The 15908-nt window shown below is 39.3% G+C and overlaps 1 protein-coding gene across 3 annotated transcripts in view; it reads left to right on the forward strand.

Annotated features, from left to right (window-relative positions):
• Positions 1-332: 332 nt before the first annotated feature.
• DCAF6 (DDB1 and CUL4 associated factor 6) overlaps positions 333-15908 on the forward strand; it is an 85919-nt gene continuing 70343 nt past the window's right edge. For 2 of the 3 annotated variants that reach the window (XM_071756738.1, XM_071756744.1), the window contains exon 1: positions 341-625. In XM_071756738.1, coding sequence (XP_071612839.1) covers positions 532-625 — 94 coding nt within the window. In that variant the 5' untranslated portion in view covers positions 341-531. Of the gene's footprint in view, positions 626-15908 lie in introns of all 3 variants that reach the window. The other variant, XM_071756748.1, reaches the window with a different exon arrangement.

A 15908-nucleotide genomic window follows, 5' to 3' on the forward strand; every position in this document is an offset into this window, starting at 1 on the left:
TCATTCAAGATGGCCGGCGCCAGAAACCTGCAGCCGTCCCTATGCTCCCACACCCAAGATGGCCGCGTTGTGACTTCTCCGCTCAGCCCGGAGACCCAGTTTGACCGGCGAAGCCCAGCGCGTTGTCTTCATGCGTCATTTCCACAACGCTTCGACCCCATTCGAGGAAAGCCCGGGGGCGGGGGGGGAAGGTCCCCCGAGGCGAAGTCACCAACTCGCGCGAGATCCTAGTGGTCTCGGAGCGCTGCGGCCCCTCCCTGGCAGAGGGGGCGGGGCGCGGCGGGGCGGGGTTCCACGCTTGAGGGGCGGGGCACCACGCGCGTGGGCGTGGCGCGGAGCCGCCGCCGGCCCCGCCGCCGCCGCGGTAGCCGCTGGGTCCCCGTCGTTCGCTCCCCGTCGGCGCCGCGGCGAGAAGCGGGCGTGAGGAAAGCGCCGCGCGGCCGGGCCGGTCGGTTTCCATGGTGATCGCGCGGGGCGGCCGGTACCAGCGCAGCGCCCGGTACCCCTCGCGCCCCTTCCTTTGGCGGGACCATGTCCCGCGGGCACTGCCCCCACCTCCTGTGGGACGTGCGGAAGCGGAGCCTGGGGTTGGAAGAGCCCGGCCTGCTGCGGAGGCACTACCTGGGTAAGGGCAGGGGCCGAGCCGGGGGGCGGGCGTCGTTGAGCCGTTCTTAGCCCCTGTCCCCCTTGAGGTGCGGAGGGGAGCGGCCGCCCCTTCCAACCACCGTGCTCCCTCTCCCGCCCCCCTCTGTCCCCCCCACCCTTCTCGGGGGTGGGCGTCCCTCCTCTCTTCCTCTCGGGGGCAGGGTGACAGCGGGGTTTCTACCCCTCGACGTGTCCCCGCAGGCTGGGAACGGGGCGGAGGGGTGGGGGGGTTGCCGGCCGTCCCCACGTCTGTGCCCGGTTCTCGGCGCTACCGGCCGGTTCCACTTCCCCTCGACCGGGTTGTCCCGCAGCAGCGGTGGCTGCCGCTCCGAAGTTTCCTGCGCCCTGCGTGGGGCGGCCCTCAGCCCTCCGCTCCTCCGGGGTGGGATCCCGGGCACAGCAGGGGCCCTCGGCTCCCTACGAGCGCTACCGCTGCTGCCTGGCAGCCCTCTCCCGCCCCGCTCCCTCCCTTCCTCCCGAAGGAACTGTTGCATGAGGGAGATCCGGCGGGGAAGTTGGGCGGCGGCGGATCGCGGAGGCTCAAAATAGATCGAGAGCCGCGGTTTATGCCTGGTGCTGAACGAGGCTCCGGATTTACCGGCCCTGAGCCTCTAAAGATTGCTCATAAAACGTGTAAATGCCGGGATAACGGCGTGATTGTTCTCTGGGCTTTGAGGTGTTTCCTGGGTTTTGAAAGCTAAAAGCCGGGCAGAGCCGCTTGAACGCGTTCGGTGCCGGCGTATTGAGCGGGTCTTTGTGCTCACAATTGCTCTGCGGCGGCCGGGGGCTTCTCTAAGCGGGCTTCGGCTTCGTGCTGGTGTCTCTTGCAAGCGCTAAGCTGGTTATTTTCACTTTCTAAGTGGCGTAGGTTAAAAATAGCTTTAGTTTCAGTTTGCGAGGCTTCGGGGAGATTTCTTCAGTGTAAAAGAACTGTTGGTATTCTTTGTAATGGCGCAGGTTGTATGCATTCTCCATCTCCCCCTTCCCAAAATTATTAAAAATAATATAAATACTTATTCACGTGTTGGTGGAGGTGTGGCGATCTACTGCATATTTCATAATGACGCTCTGGGTTGGGGGGGGGTTTGCTATCCAGATGGCTTATTGGTCGCAAACACATTCCTTTGTGCATGTGTGGCAAAATGATTCCTGCTTTTGAGTCGAGACGTTGAGTACTTGAGACGTAACTTAGTCACAGCGTCGGAAAATTTATCTTTTTGTACCTCCTGGGCTTTTCTGACTGTGGTTGGTATTTGTTTTCATTTGGTTTCCTGGTGGAATTTAAGGTGGCGTGTCACATTACGGAGTCTTAACTCGGTAGTTCTCTGTCTTTGGTTCCTGAGCACTCCGTAATCCACAAAAAGGTAGTTGAGAAAAGCAAGGCCATTGCTGGTAGGTTTCCACCTATTATAGAGAGGGTGTATGTATGCACAACACCTTTGTGCACAGAATTTTTGAGGTCCTAAAATAAGAAAATTTTGAAGACTAATGGTCTAACTGCTTTCGAATTTTATGTCTTGATAACTGTGTTTGGTCGAGTCTTAACTGAGAATTGCTCTACCTTTTAGTAATCAGACTTGGCTATCCTTCTGACTGGATGCTGGATACTTGAGGAATATGTTGGTTTGGTTTTCTGGGGGGGAGGTTTGTGGTTTGGGTTTTGTTTGGTTTTTTTTTTCCCAGCTGCAGTTGAAGCAATAAAGCTCAGTGTTAAAATAAGGTGTGAAAATTTTGAAAAGATACGGTGAAACCATAAGGTTTTATTTTTATAGACTGTGTCTCTCACAATTGAAATATTAAGATTTGATCAGTGGAAATAATTTTCCCAGTTTTATTAAGATGTCTTTTCTGGACACTGATTAAATAAAATGTGCATAACTTGTGTTAAAAAAAAAAATCCCTCTCGTGACTAGTCTGAAGTATCATATTTACAGTTTTTCAATTAACCTAAACATTGTCAGTAGCTTTATAGCCTTGCCAAAATAGGAGCTGGGGGAGGCTTCCCGTTGAATTGAGGTTAAGATCTGCATTGGTGGTTGCATGACTTGCTCAGTCCTTACTGACTTGTGCTTGCCTTGTAGAGCCATTGTGCTTGTTTTCAAAATGGCTTTTTTTTACCTTAATAGATGCACTAATTTTGCTGTTAGTCAGGTGTGATTGCTTGTGTGCAGATTTACCAGGCAACAGACCTGTTGTACCTTTTTATGTGCAGTTCTCTTCCAGGCTTCAGCAGTTCTGTGTAGGAGCTTCATTGTTTGGACACAGATTGAGAGTGCAGTGGTCAGATGGGTGACGTTTATTGTTGGTCAGTGCTGACTTAGCCTGAGTGGAAAGTAAGATTTCATCCTATTTATACTGTTTCAACAGTCTGACAGACAGAACAAATGCAAGTCAAGCATTTAATTTTGATTTACTACTATTGGGAGACTCAAGGCATTGCCCATGTACTTTTTTGCCCTCCCATTCCCTCCCACTTTTTAAAAAATTTTAAAATTTTGTGTGGGCTTCTTCTCTGGATAGGTTGTTTTGTTAAATTTGTCAAAATAGGTATGGATACCAGTAAAAAATAAAATGGGTATTATGTCTCTTCATTGTCTGTTGACATTTTTCAGTCAGCAAATCGAAGGAGAAACCTCATAACAAGTCCACAAGTAACAAGTCAGTTCCCAGTGTGTTGGAAGCAAGATGTCTACGTATGAATGATACCTGCATAGTGAACCATTAATTTGGGTAGCATTGTTATGCTGCAGTGAAAAATATGGGGAATAAATAAGGTGACTGTCTATTGAAGGAAGACATCTAAGAACTAATTACTGTTTTCTATTTCATCTGTGTTTCAGTTTCATGCGAACTGGCACTCAAGTGTCACTTTTATTTATAGTCTCAGCTTTCGAAAACAGCTGCTTAAGGAAGGATCTGTGCATTGTACTGCTCCTTCCCATGCAGATAGTTCACTCCTGGAATTTATGTACTTGCAAAACTCTCTCTGATTTTGCAAGAGCTCTAAATAATTGCTCCAAAACCTAGTCAGTTCTGACCAGAGTTCCACAGGAAATTCTCATGGAGAATGGGGCAATAAATACATACCTGGGATATGTCCTTCAGTTTTTATCATTTTGTAAGAATTCTTGCTGCGATGATAGGAGGGAAAATTCGGGTCTTATTGGCGTATCTGTTAGCTACATTTCCTTAGCATTTGTAGGCTAATTAGTCTCAGTTTCAGACAGTGCTTGTATCCAAAGTCTCCAGAGAAAGCCAGGCCTTGAGGAGGCTACTGTCATTAGCCCTTTTTTCTTTGATTGAGTTTGGGCATGGGCTACTGCTAGTGGGAGGAGTCCTGCTGCTGGGTCACGGATGGAAACTGAGTTTCATATTACTTTCAGTTGTTAAAAACATCAGAGTGGTTTTACACTGAAAAACATTGGCAGTGAAATGCAGTATCAAATTTAAGTTGTTCTTTGCAACTGCTAAACCAGTTCTGATGGTGAACTGAGCCATGTAAGTTCTGATAGCAGGTAAAGTGTTCACTGCTATCACAATAAAGGCCTCTGTGTGGGTAAAGTATAGCGTATGGTAATCTGAGTAGAGAAATAGCAGCATGGGTTTCTTGCAGGAAAGCAATTAGTTCATAAGTCCTCTGAAGTATTTGATGTGATGGGTTTATTTGCTTCTCTGTGAAGGGTCATGCTGCTGAGAGTGGCTTTGTATAGCCATGAGGAAGACTGAAGACTTCCTAATTTTGGGACTTTTTTGGGTGTGTGGTAGCTGGCACAAGTGGTTTCCCAGAGTATAGTATGCAGAGAGAGATTGTTTCCGATTTTTAGCTCAGAAGGATTGTTGGAAATCGTGGCGCTTGATAAAATGGAAGCAAGAATCAGAAGAGTCAGTTCTCCCTAATTTCCAATATCCTTGTTTGCATATTATTTTCTAATGTCATGAAATTTTTAAGCTTACCAGATTTCCTAGGCATAGTGTTGTGATGCTGTCTCCTGAGCTTCTTCATGTCAGACAACTCGTCTTACTTTTTAAGGTTTGAAATCTATAAATTGACTGTAAGGAAACGAATAGAAAAAATTATTATATAGGTAGGGGGAACTTACTAAACAAGTGTCAGATGTTCCCTCTCTTTATCTAAATGAATCATAGTAAACCCCAAATTAATTACAGCTTCGAAGTAAGTTAATTGTCCTGTTCACAGGGAGGGTTGAAAAACAAGATGGGCAAGAATAGCTGTTAGGTGTCTGTTTAGTTTTTATATTAGCTGTGCGAAATTTATTGCTTGATTAGTTTATAAAACTAGTAGTGGCTCATTGAATGTAGATAGAATTGGGTATTGCTGTAGTTGAATGTATAGTTCTTCCTAAAACATGTTGACCAGGAGTGCAGGAGGGAAATAATTTCTTAAAACACTGAAAATGTTTATTTTTCTTCTACTTTTCCTTAAACAAACAAACAAACCCAGCAGAGGTAAAACGTGAACATTAGCAAAACCAAGTAGAAAGTGATGTGTTATTTTTCCCAATTTTCAGTGCAGCTATATTTCGTCATGTGGTATCTTAGTATTTCAAAATAATGCAGAGTAAAAAGGGTCAGACAGCTTTAAAATTAGGGGCTTTGTAGTTGGTGTTCTTGCAGACTTGGAGATAGTCACAATGTATTTAATCAGCCTTTCTTCTTTAATTCTTTGTATAACACTTTTGATGTTTAGTTATTTTCAGGTGCACTGTAACATTTCATGTTCTAAACCTCTGGCATTAATTTTCTTTTTAGCACAAATTAAAAACATTGCATTTGTCACATCTAAAACCCCAAGATGTAGGGGTGTTTTTCTGTTTTTCCTTCTACCTGTCTGATGAATTAAATGCTGCTTGAAAGGGACCATTTTAAATTTACCTGGTTTTCTGATTAGGGTGACAGAAATGATTGACCACTGTTTTAATGTAAATAGTGTAGCTTCCTGATGTGCAGCATCTTCCACTGCACCTTGGTGTGTGCCCAGAAAGCCAGTTCTGTAGTTATATATTCTGGCACACACAAAATATGAAACTAGACTAACTGAAGATTTAAGAAAGATGTAGTTGAACTCCCCAAATTTGTTTTGTTAGTGATATTTTCTTAATAGTGGAAATGGGCAGAGTCAGAATTGATGTCCATATTGCAACAAATGAATCAGAGAAAAATATATCTTGAAACAAACTCTTTAACATCTTTAACATACTCAATCTGATATATGTCAGTCAGGAAATCTGGCATTGTCATTGATATTTCAATAGTTATATAGAAAAGTTTAAGACATTTATAAAAGAGCACTTGAGAAAAAAAAATGTTGCTTCTTAATTGTAAAAAACACAGGAGTGATCTGCTGTTGCCTTAAGCTGTGTATGTTTTGGGTTCTTTTCCCTATTAATAAAAGCAAGCTTAGTGACTATAGTCTTAAAAAAATTACAGATGGGAGATTGAAAGAGCAAGGTATTGTGACCTGTTGATAACGAATTATATTTGGTGGAGTTTTATGAAGAAAGTGTCTAGAATTAATTCCCTGACACTATCTGATTTAAATTGGTACAAAGGCATAATGCATGTGTATAAAAGCTTTTTTTAAGTGTTGGATGTAATTCTAGCACATAAAGATTAATGGGTTTTTTTCTCATTCCAAATAAATCAACTGAGATAATAAAGCCAACCATTTAAAGTGTTTTAATAGAATAATTCATAGAAAGTAGCACACTGTTGGTAAAGGAAGATAAAAACATTGTATAGCAGAATTGTCTGGACAAGGCAACAAGTAGAGAAAAGCTAACTAGTACTAATTTGGTATATACCATAAAACCAGAAAGAGATGTGAGCTGGGGGCAGGATTGAGGCTAGATGAGTATTTCTAGTGTCTGAGTGGTTTTAATTATATGTGATTTTAATAATATGTGGTTTTAATTTCAAGCTAATCAGCCTTCTGTTATCTGTGGGATTATTTCACTCATAAACTAACGGAGCTATGGAAGTGGAGGCACAGGTGTCACCTGGAAATGCAAGTGGTACAGCCATTTAGCACTACACTTATGTAAATTGGGTAACTTCTTTTGCTACTGTCTTAGGAATCTTTGCTTGTAGTTAACAGTATCATGGACTTTTTCTCAGTTACATTTTCCGTGTGTGTTTTGTGGTTTGTTACAGTTTGTGTTATTACTTCTGTTACTTCACTGTTGTCCCTCCTTGTTCCTACTCAGTAATAAAGTACTGGAAATCACTTTTTTTTTTTTTTTAAATCTATGATAAAAAAATCTATGATATGTAGGATCTGGGATTACAAGGTGCCTTTTGTCACTCCATACTGAAATAAGAGAATAATATCCAATGTTAAGTTTTTAGAGTGCTGGGGATTGATAGGAATGCAACTTCTGTTTTCTTTTTTTGTGTAGTAACATCAATTTGTGAAAAATTGTAGACCATTATGGATGACATTATTACACTCTTTGGTGGGACTACTTGGCTGAAGCTTGTTATTTGGGCTTTGTTTTTCCTTTTTTCTAGTACTATATAAATCAGATGTTGCTACTAATGAACCTACTTACTGAGTTTTGATGTTTCTGCCCTTCAGAAATTCAAGAGGCCCCTTTTTAAGTTGTCTGCACTTCTGTCAACTTTGCCTAACATGGTGTGAATTATGCAGGTGTACTTGTGATTTTTGTTTTTAAGGGATTAACATTATATGTAATGTCTGTGCAATGAGTACTAATCATGTGTGTTATTGTTTGCCAGGAAGTGTGAGTGTATGCGTGTTTGAATTCCAAGGCTTTGTTTCTGTAATTATAATGAATTACAGTTGACTTTGAATTCTACTCAGTCTTAGGATGCAAATAAATTTGCTTTATAACCTTTGGAGTCTCGGTTTTCTCATGTAAACAGCTGGAGACTATAAAGGTTTGTGTGAACTTTATGTATATTTTCATTTTTGATTGCAATATTTCATTGAACATAGCTTTGTATTTTAAAAAATACATTATTTGTACAAAAGAATGTATTATTTTGTAAATACCTACTTGTGTCTTGATACTGAGCGTTTCAGACAGCGTCATAGTTAAATTGCACCTTTATCTTGTAATAATGAGCTTTGGATACGCAAAAGCTGTTTCGCTGTAAAAATAAGTGTGTACTGCATGTATTGGATTTGTATTTCAGGATAGAGGCAGTATTGTGGAGACCCCTTCATATTTTTACTTTATTTTATTTTTTTTTTTCTTTGGTTGGTTGGTTGGTTGGTTGTTTTTTTTCCCCCTGTGGCCTTCTTCCAATTGGATTGCTTCCGTTGAGTGCATTAGGGTAGACCCTTAAGCATATTTGTGCTAAGTCACTTTTAGGGTTTGACTACACTACTGTGAGTTCTTGTGACTTGTGATTCCTAATCTTCTGTCCTTTAATGTCCCCAAAATAGTCTTGTGGGATATAACAATCATGTATCAAGATTTTTTTGACACTTGAGATTTGTCTGGTCCTATTAGTAGGGAAAAAGATCATCTCAGATAGAAAGTATGTCAGCTTTCAAACAAAGCTGGATTTTTCACTGATTAAGTGCAAGTCTCGGTGTTTTCGTGTCTGGGCTTTAGCGAGCTGTTGATTCATATATGGCCCAGATGCTTTAGTATGTGTTGCATCATTAAATATTGAACGTAAGTATCATGAGATAGAATCTCAGTCACATCAGTGAATTTTAATATTTCCTTATTTTCTTAATTTTATTCTTTAAGAATTTGTAGTCTTTCCTCAGGAAAACTGAACTCATTAATGCTACTGCTCTCCAACTATCAGATATCGTGAGAAAGATGAGGATCCATCCTTGCCTTACCTGTGAACTGATTGTGTTGAGTACCATTAGTGATGTTTGTTCGACCTTTATTGAACTGTGGGAACTTCACCAGTATAGAAAACTAATAAAAAACTAAATCCACCTCTTTATTTTGGCTACAGTGTCTTTCTTTCCTAGGAAATGAGGAAGAATGTGGTTCCTTTAAAATTTATTTTTATTCTAGAAGCACTGTTATGTCTTAAACTCACTTCAATAAAAAAGCAGCCCCCTAAAATATAAGGGGGTTTGGTAATCTGGGATGAATACATATAGTTTAATGCAACTAGTATGTAATTTTTAAAAGTAAATTTAAAAAAAGTGGTTTTAAATGTCCAGTGATAATTCAGCTTATGTCATGGTGTTACTTAATAGTTGTCTACTACCAAGACTGAAGTTTCTACTTCAGCTCAAGTTGTGATGTCTCCTATCTGTAAACTCTAAACCTGGGTGATTCTAAGTTTTTAGACTTGTAATGTCATGGGTTCATGTACCTATATCTGTTCCTTTGTGTATAAATCTATTTATCATCTTCTTATAAACTAGGTAGTGTGTAACTCCTGTACCACCCAGGATTAAAATGGTATGTTTTATTAGGTAGGTGTACACAATAGTTAATGATTTAATTTTGTTCCACCCTGTCTAAATCTCATTTTCACTGATACTGCCTTTTGGGAAAGGCAGGCTCTGTTTGTGGTTTGTTTTATTTTGTTTTTTTTCTAGAAGACATGAATCTTCAGATATTCTGGCAGGCTTCTGTATAATCACTTCTGTATCTGTTTAAAAGCATGTGTTTTGTTACTGTCTAAAAGGGTCTTTTTAGATAAATTTTTATTACCCCAGAATCCTTGTCCAAAGTGGGCTTAGGGGATATACATGTGATTTGTCCTGCTGGCTGATTTGAAGAAGCTGTGGCCTCTCAAGGGACACTCAAAGGTATTGGAAGGAGTGGCAGCAGTAGTGGGCACATCCATCTTCAGCCATAAGAGGAAGTGCCTGCTAGTGATGTGCTTCTCTTCAGAACAGATTACAGTTAACTTTTTCCTTCTCTCTGCCAGTGACTTTTCATGTTCCAGTTTTAATTTTTTTCTGAGTGCTTAAGGATGATAGATTAGGGTTCTGCTGGTAGCTGTCTTAACTTTTGCTCTGGAGTAGAGTCATACCCTGTTTCAGCTTCTTGTACGTCATCTGCTCTTGCTGAAAAGTAGAGCTCCTAATTAACCTTGCATGTTACACAGATAAGTAGTACTTGAGAAAGTAAAGCAGAGTATCTGAGGTGATGTGTTTTCCCAAAGTGTCATAAGGTTTGTCTGTGTTACTATGTTAATATAATTTTTACAAGATAATATGCAACAGGCATTACTGTTCCACATAGTTTTTCAGATGAAGACTTTTCGAAGTCATAGTAAAGCATTTTCAAAGATGTTGAAACAAAAGTAATGTGGTACATACTCCAACTTCCAAAACTGCATATTTCTTTTTTTCCTCAGCTTCATTAGATTCCTTTGAGAAGAAAACAGGACTCAAATGTACTTTTCTTGATCTGATGACTGTTCAGTTTTGTGTTGGTATCTGGTTTAGAATTTCAAGTTGTTTACTTGGGAGGAGTATTTTAATGCTGGTGGAGAAAACAGAAAATGCTTTTGCATTTGATTAATCACAGATCCAGTTAATAACACTTTAGCTATTTCAGGTAGTATTTAATTGAGAAGGGTAAGGTGGTATATGTTATCTTTTTTTGCCTTGGGTTATCTTACGTAAGTGCAGTTACTCTTGGTTTTATCACATGAATTTTTGCTTTCCACTCTGTAGAACTTAGAGGCATTTGTGACATAATATAAAAATTTCAAGTGCCTTTCATCACAGTAATTTTTGTGTCATCATTGGACTACTTTAAAGGATTGAATGACTATCAAAATTTCTGATAGCTGTTGTCTTTTTATCTGTCACAAAAACACAGTTGATCTTCTGCTCAGCTGTAGTCTGTGGCAAGAACAATACAGAAGACTACTATGGGAAGCATAAGTAGTGGCAGGGTAACTGTCAGAATATTGTGTACTTGTGAGTGAAATACATTTAGTAGTAATTGGGATAGCACGCTCACTCAAATGCTTGTACGTGGAATACACAGATGGAATGCCTTAGACAGGTACTTGTACTTTATGCCACATTTTTGCCACTGAGAACACCTTAAAAATTGATATTTATACGATTTAATTTTGTCTGTTGTATCTTTCAAGCATAAAACAAGTAAATTTTGTATCACTATACTCACCAGGAGACATTATAGATTTGCTAGATTGTTACTCAGGGCAGTCTTCTATGGTTTGTCTTAATGTTAATATGTGGAAGTTTTGTTTCTTAATACCTCAAGCTTATCCTGAAGTTTCTTAGGATTTGAGTGCAAGCTTGATGAACACCAAGTTGTTTGATGCTGGGTGTTTAATAGCAAAATTCTTGCATATTAAAATGGCAATAAGTGTCCTGAGAGAAATGAAAATACTTTGTGATTTCTGCATGGTGTTCAGGCCTTCAGGCTTGGTACATCACTAAGAGCACAGAAGTTGCCTATTTTGAACTTAAAACATAATGAAGTAGTTGTTCAGAGTAATTTGAAAGGTAATCTTTTAAACATTGACAGAACCAACAACTGCCTTTTTTTGGCATTTATACAATAGTACAAAATAACAAGGAAATATAATGCAGGGCCTTGATCAAAGGACCGGAGTCTACACTGATGGATTTGGTTTCTGGAAGTACTACTAATTCACTCTCTCCTTTCATAAATTGCTTCAGTTTCCTGTGTCACAGTTTCAGTGTCTATAAAATGGGGCCACTGTCAGCCTGCGTAGCTAACAAATGCTTTTCATGATTTTAATTGATCCTGAAGAATTTTAATGTACTTCAATGAAAGTGAATGTGGTGCATATTGCATATAGTCCTGTTTACTGGGTGGTACATAGAGAATTCTGGTTGCTGAAAAAAACAGCATATTGAGACGTGGATAAAAAGTTATACTAGATCACTGTGCAGAGTTTGATATAGTCAGTCCTGCAAAATAACCTATATACAAATGAACTGGATTTGCCATCTTTTCATGGAGTGGCTTCAGAAATATGTAAACTCTGCCCTGGAAAATCAAGAGTAGTTTTTAAATGTGCTTAGAGTGCAAGATAACATGTGCTCTGCATTGGGAACAGATGCTGGCTCCATTTCAGTTTTAAACTAGGGCATTCCAAATGTCACAGTAAGCTGGTGCTGAAGGACTTGGCCTTGGAAAGAGCTAGCTTGATATAAATGAGTGTTCATTTGACAAACAGGGTCTGTTACTGATTTTCTGAATAATAGTTGTATCATGCCATGGTGGTGCCCCTTTGGATCAAAGTTTAGTTATATTTCTGTAAAGCACAAATGTACTTTAAAGCTAGACCATCATTATTAAATGATCCGTACTTTTTCAGTGGGAAACTCTGGAGTTCAGTTTTAAGTATATGAAGTCTTTACATGCTTGAAGCATTAAATCCACTGCTGTCATCAGTTCTGAAGTAGAATTGACTAAGTAGTCACTTACAAAAGGAAGGTATGTGTACCTCTGCCAAAATAGCTGTGTAGAAAGCACCTGACCAGCAGTTCCTAAACTGAGGATTGTGACCTAAATGGTGTCATAGCTGCTGTGAGCGGGGAATACAAGGGGTACTGGTATATTGGTATTCTTCTCTGAAGTGAGATGAGAGCTTTGTACATGTGCTTAAACACCAAATTTAGGTAGCTCTTCAGAGCAAAGGGGCAAGGCATCATTTTGTTTGATGGTGTGCACAGTGGGACATTTTGAAGAAATAAGTTAACAAGGTTAACAATGAAGCAGCTTCAGTTTCTCTTTTGCCTGCTTTTCCATATTTAAATACATATTATGAATTACTCTAAGTGATGCTTCTTATGTATGTAAAATAGGTCTTGGAAATGAGCCTCTGGTCTCTAGCTTAACATAAACTAAAAAAAAAATACTGACCTGTGTACTGAGGGTGGTACTCTACCTTGTGGCTTCAGTAGCATTCAGCTTTCAGCATTCAGTAGTGTTCAGTGAAAGTGTGTGGATGGATAAAACTCGAAGATATTGATAATTGTATTGAGGCTGGCACTCTACTTTGAGGCTTCAGTTAGTGAATAATGTCTTGTGAAAATAGGTGGGTGGAGCATTAGCTTGAAAGCTTTTCAAATCTCAGCTGTGTAAACACATCACAGGAAGGTCATCATTGACATTTTAATTTAAACTGCTTTTTTTTTTCTTGTTTTATTTTACTCTTGCTTTGAAATTACGAAGGTAAAACTCTCAACAAATATTCCATTGTCCAGGGAGATGATCTTGGTGATCACAGCTTGATGACCTGATCACTGTCATAAACAGGCCTTAGCTGACTATAATAAATTATATATTGAAGCATCCTCAGAGAATTAAATTAGTCTTTTTCTGGTGGCACATAGCTAAGTGAAAAAATAAATAGCTTCTGGCTCTTAACAGAGGGGGGGGAACCCAAAACTAAGTAGAGATCTTGACAGTGATTTTAAAAGAAAAAAATTCTCTATGGGTTTTTGTCAAAAGCCTGTGTCTCCTCCATCATCTTAGCTGAAGGGAGAGCCAGGAGGGCCACCTTTGTTGGATAGTGGAGGAAATGGGTAGCTATAGGATTAGATGAATGAGAATTAAAAATTGTGAAGATTCTTGTAACCTGGGATAGCAGAGGCATTGATGTGGAGAATTTGACCAGGTCACCTACAGGAGGTCACACAGGAATGTGTCCAGGTGGGCTTTGAATGTCTGCAGGGAAGGGAACTCCACAGCCTCCCTGGGCAGCCTGTGCCAGTGCCCTGTCACCCTCACTGTGAAAAATTCTTCCTTGTATTTACACAGAAGTGCCTATGCTCCAGTTTATAACCAGTGCCCCTTGTCCTGTCGTTAGTCACCCCTGAGAAGAGCTTGACTCCATCCTCCTGACACTCACCCCTTACATATTTATAAACATTGATGAGATCACCCCTCATTCTCCTCCAAGCTGAAGAGAACCAGGTCTATTGGTCATTCTTCATGAGGAAGAGCATAACAATGGAAAAAATTACAAATGTTAATATTTTTGTTAAAAAGTAACTTAAATATTGGAATATATGTAGTACTTATTTATTGCTGAGGTTTTTTCTTCTCAAATGAGCTTGTGGAAGTCATTGCTCAAGTGTCAAGTACACAGATTCAGTGACTTTACTTTTAAAAGTACATAGAGAGTATTTTCTTTGGATCAATTTGAGTAGTTCTGGTTTTATTTTAGAAGAAAAAAAACTATTTAGGATTTATTATATCTAGTGATAAGAGACCAGAGAAATTCCATTTGATTGTCTTATTGTATTTAGTACTCTTATCAAGTATGAACATTTTTGGAGGAAAACATTGTAACTGTTTTCTCACTTGTCCTATTTTTACATTAGGGAATAAGGAGACTGTTCAAGTTTTGTCATTTTGCTTGTATTTAATTCCTCCCACAAATCAGTATTTAGTTTAAGTATGATCACATGATAAGTAACTAATCACACAACAAATCATGAATGCTAGCATGTACAATCTTGTTAAAAAATAATTTAAATGGGGGAGTATATGAGACACCATATGTATATATCTCAAGTTAAACTTTTACTGAAACTTGTGTAGCTCTGCTATGTTCTTTCTAGGATCAGAAAGTCCTAACCTATCAACATCTCACTTCACATCTAATTTTGTCAATTTTTTCTTTAAGGAAATAAAAAAGCAATTGAAGATGTGAACACATTTACTGTTTCTTGTTTGCTCACTTACGTGATTTGGATTAAAACCAGACCTTAAGGGAATGAGGAAAATCTGTCGCTCTGTGTGTTTTTAAAAGTGAGGTAAATAATCTCACTCAGTGTTTCTGTACAGAGTTTTCTCAGCAAGCACCTGCATGTTTTTCTGGAGACATCTCCTTCCAGAGGTGTTATATGCATTTGCTGTAATGCCCCAGAATCATCCACTGCTATCACACTTCTCTGTTCTGCCACTGAAAATGCAGTGTGACTGGCAAACACTCTATTTTTATGTTCACCTGCAGAGTATACATTTTTTTTAGCAACTTATCCTATTGGGAGTCGCGTATTATTGTGCTGTATTCTGCATCACAATAGTGCCCTAGAAACAAGTTATGAGACTTCTATTATGCAAAATGATATATAAGCGTATAGCAGGTAGTAATTTCCCACTTCATGGAATCCTCATTGAAAATACATGTATCATTCACTGATTGAAAAAAATAATAAGATTTAACTGAAAGAAAGAATACGTAGATGTATTCCCAACTCATGAATATGCACATACTTGCTGGATGTGCGTACTGCACAGAACTAAGTTGAGTATTTTAATCTCTCTCTAGTAATAGTATTCCGAATTAACAGCAATTGTGTCACTTCTGAGATGCCACAGTTTTAGTGTTTATAAAATGGGGCATAAGAGAGTATGGTTTGTCTTTTTAAAGCTAGCTTATATGTGCTTTAAAAGCAAGCTGTTTATGAGCATTTCACCCAGTCAGTACCTCCTCTTTAAAAAGAAAATATTTTTTGTGAAATTATCATCTTCATCTAGTATGGTAATTTAGTTGTGTTCTGAATGACTTTGAATTTTGGTGGTGATTTCTGGGTACCAAATCATGCTTTTAATGGAGGGAAACCAGCATGAATATTGAATGAGATGCTGGTGTGGGACTGGCGGGAGTTGGTACCTCATGAAAGGTTTCCTAATCTTTGAGAGAGGATGGCAGGGATGGTCTGTGACTCTGAAGGACCAGGTGTGGATATCAGGTGTTCTTTTTCAGCGCTGGAGACTATATAGGACAAATAAAACACATTAAAAGGAAACGAGAGTAGAGAGGAGAAATTACTTTTCCAAATTTGTGCTGGAGTGCCAGAAGCAGCACTGGATTCTGAAATGGTTCTGCCTTAAGATGAACCAAAAGAAGTTCAGAAATGTAAGGTTTTGAGATGTGTAGAGGCTTCTAATGCAGCTTTTCTTTCCCTGACTAGTTTTCTTTCCTTTTCTAGTTTCCTAGAAGGAAGGCAGGAAGTTTCATTTTGACTGAATTATATAAGTTTAGTATTTGAAAGCAGTGCAGCCTAGTATAGGCCTACGGTCTAATGCTTTTACCTGGAGTTTTGTTCCAAGAGCTGTTCAAACACAGGAAAAAAAAAAAAGATGATGGTCCTGGAGTTAAAGTGTTTTCAGGATTTAAGTAAAAAGATAAAGTTTATTGGTGTTGGTTGTTTTGGGAAGTGCTTTCTGGGGATTATTAGGTTCATTAAAACATGTTTCCATAAAATGGGACCACTAAATTATATGAATAATGGAGCTATTTGTTTGAATATCTAGATCAGGAAG

Source organism: Heliangelus exortis, chromosome 1, assembly GCF_036169615.1.
Source record: "Heliangelus exortis chromosome 1, bHelExo1.hap1, whole genome shotgun sequence".
NCBI lineage: Eukaryota > Metazoa > Chordata > Aves > Apodiformes > Trochilidae > Heliangelus > Heliangelus exortis.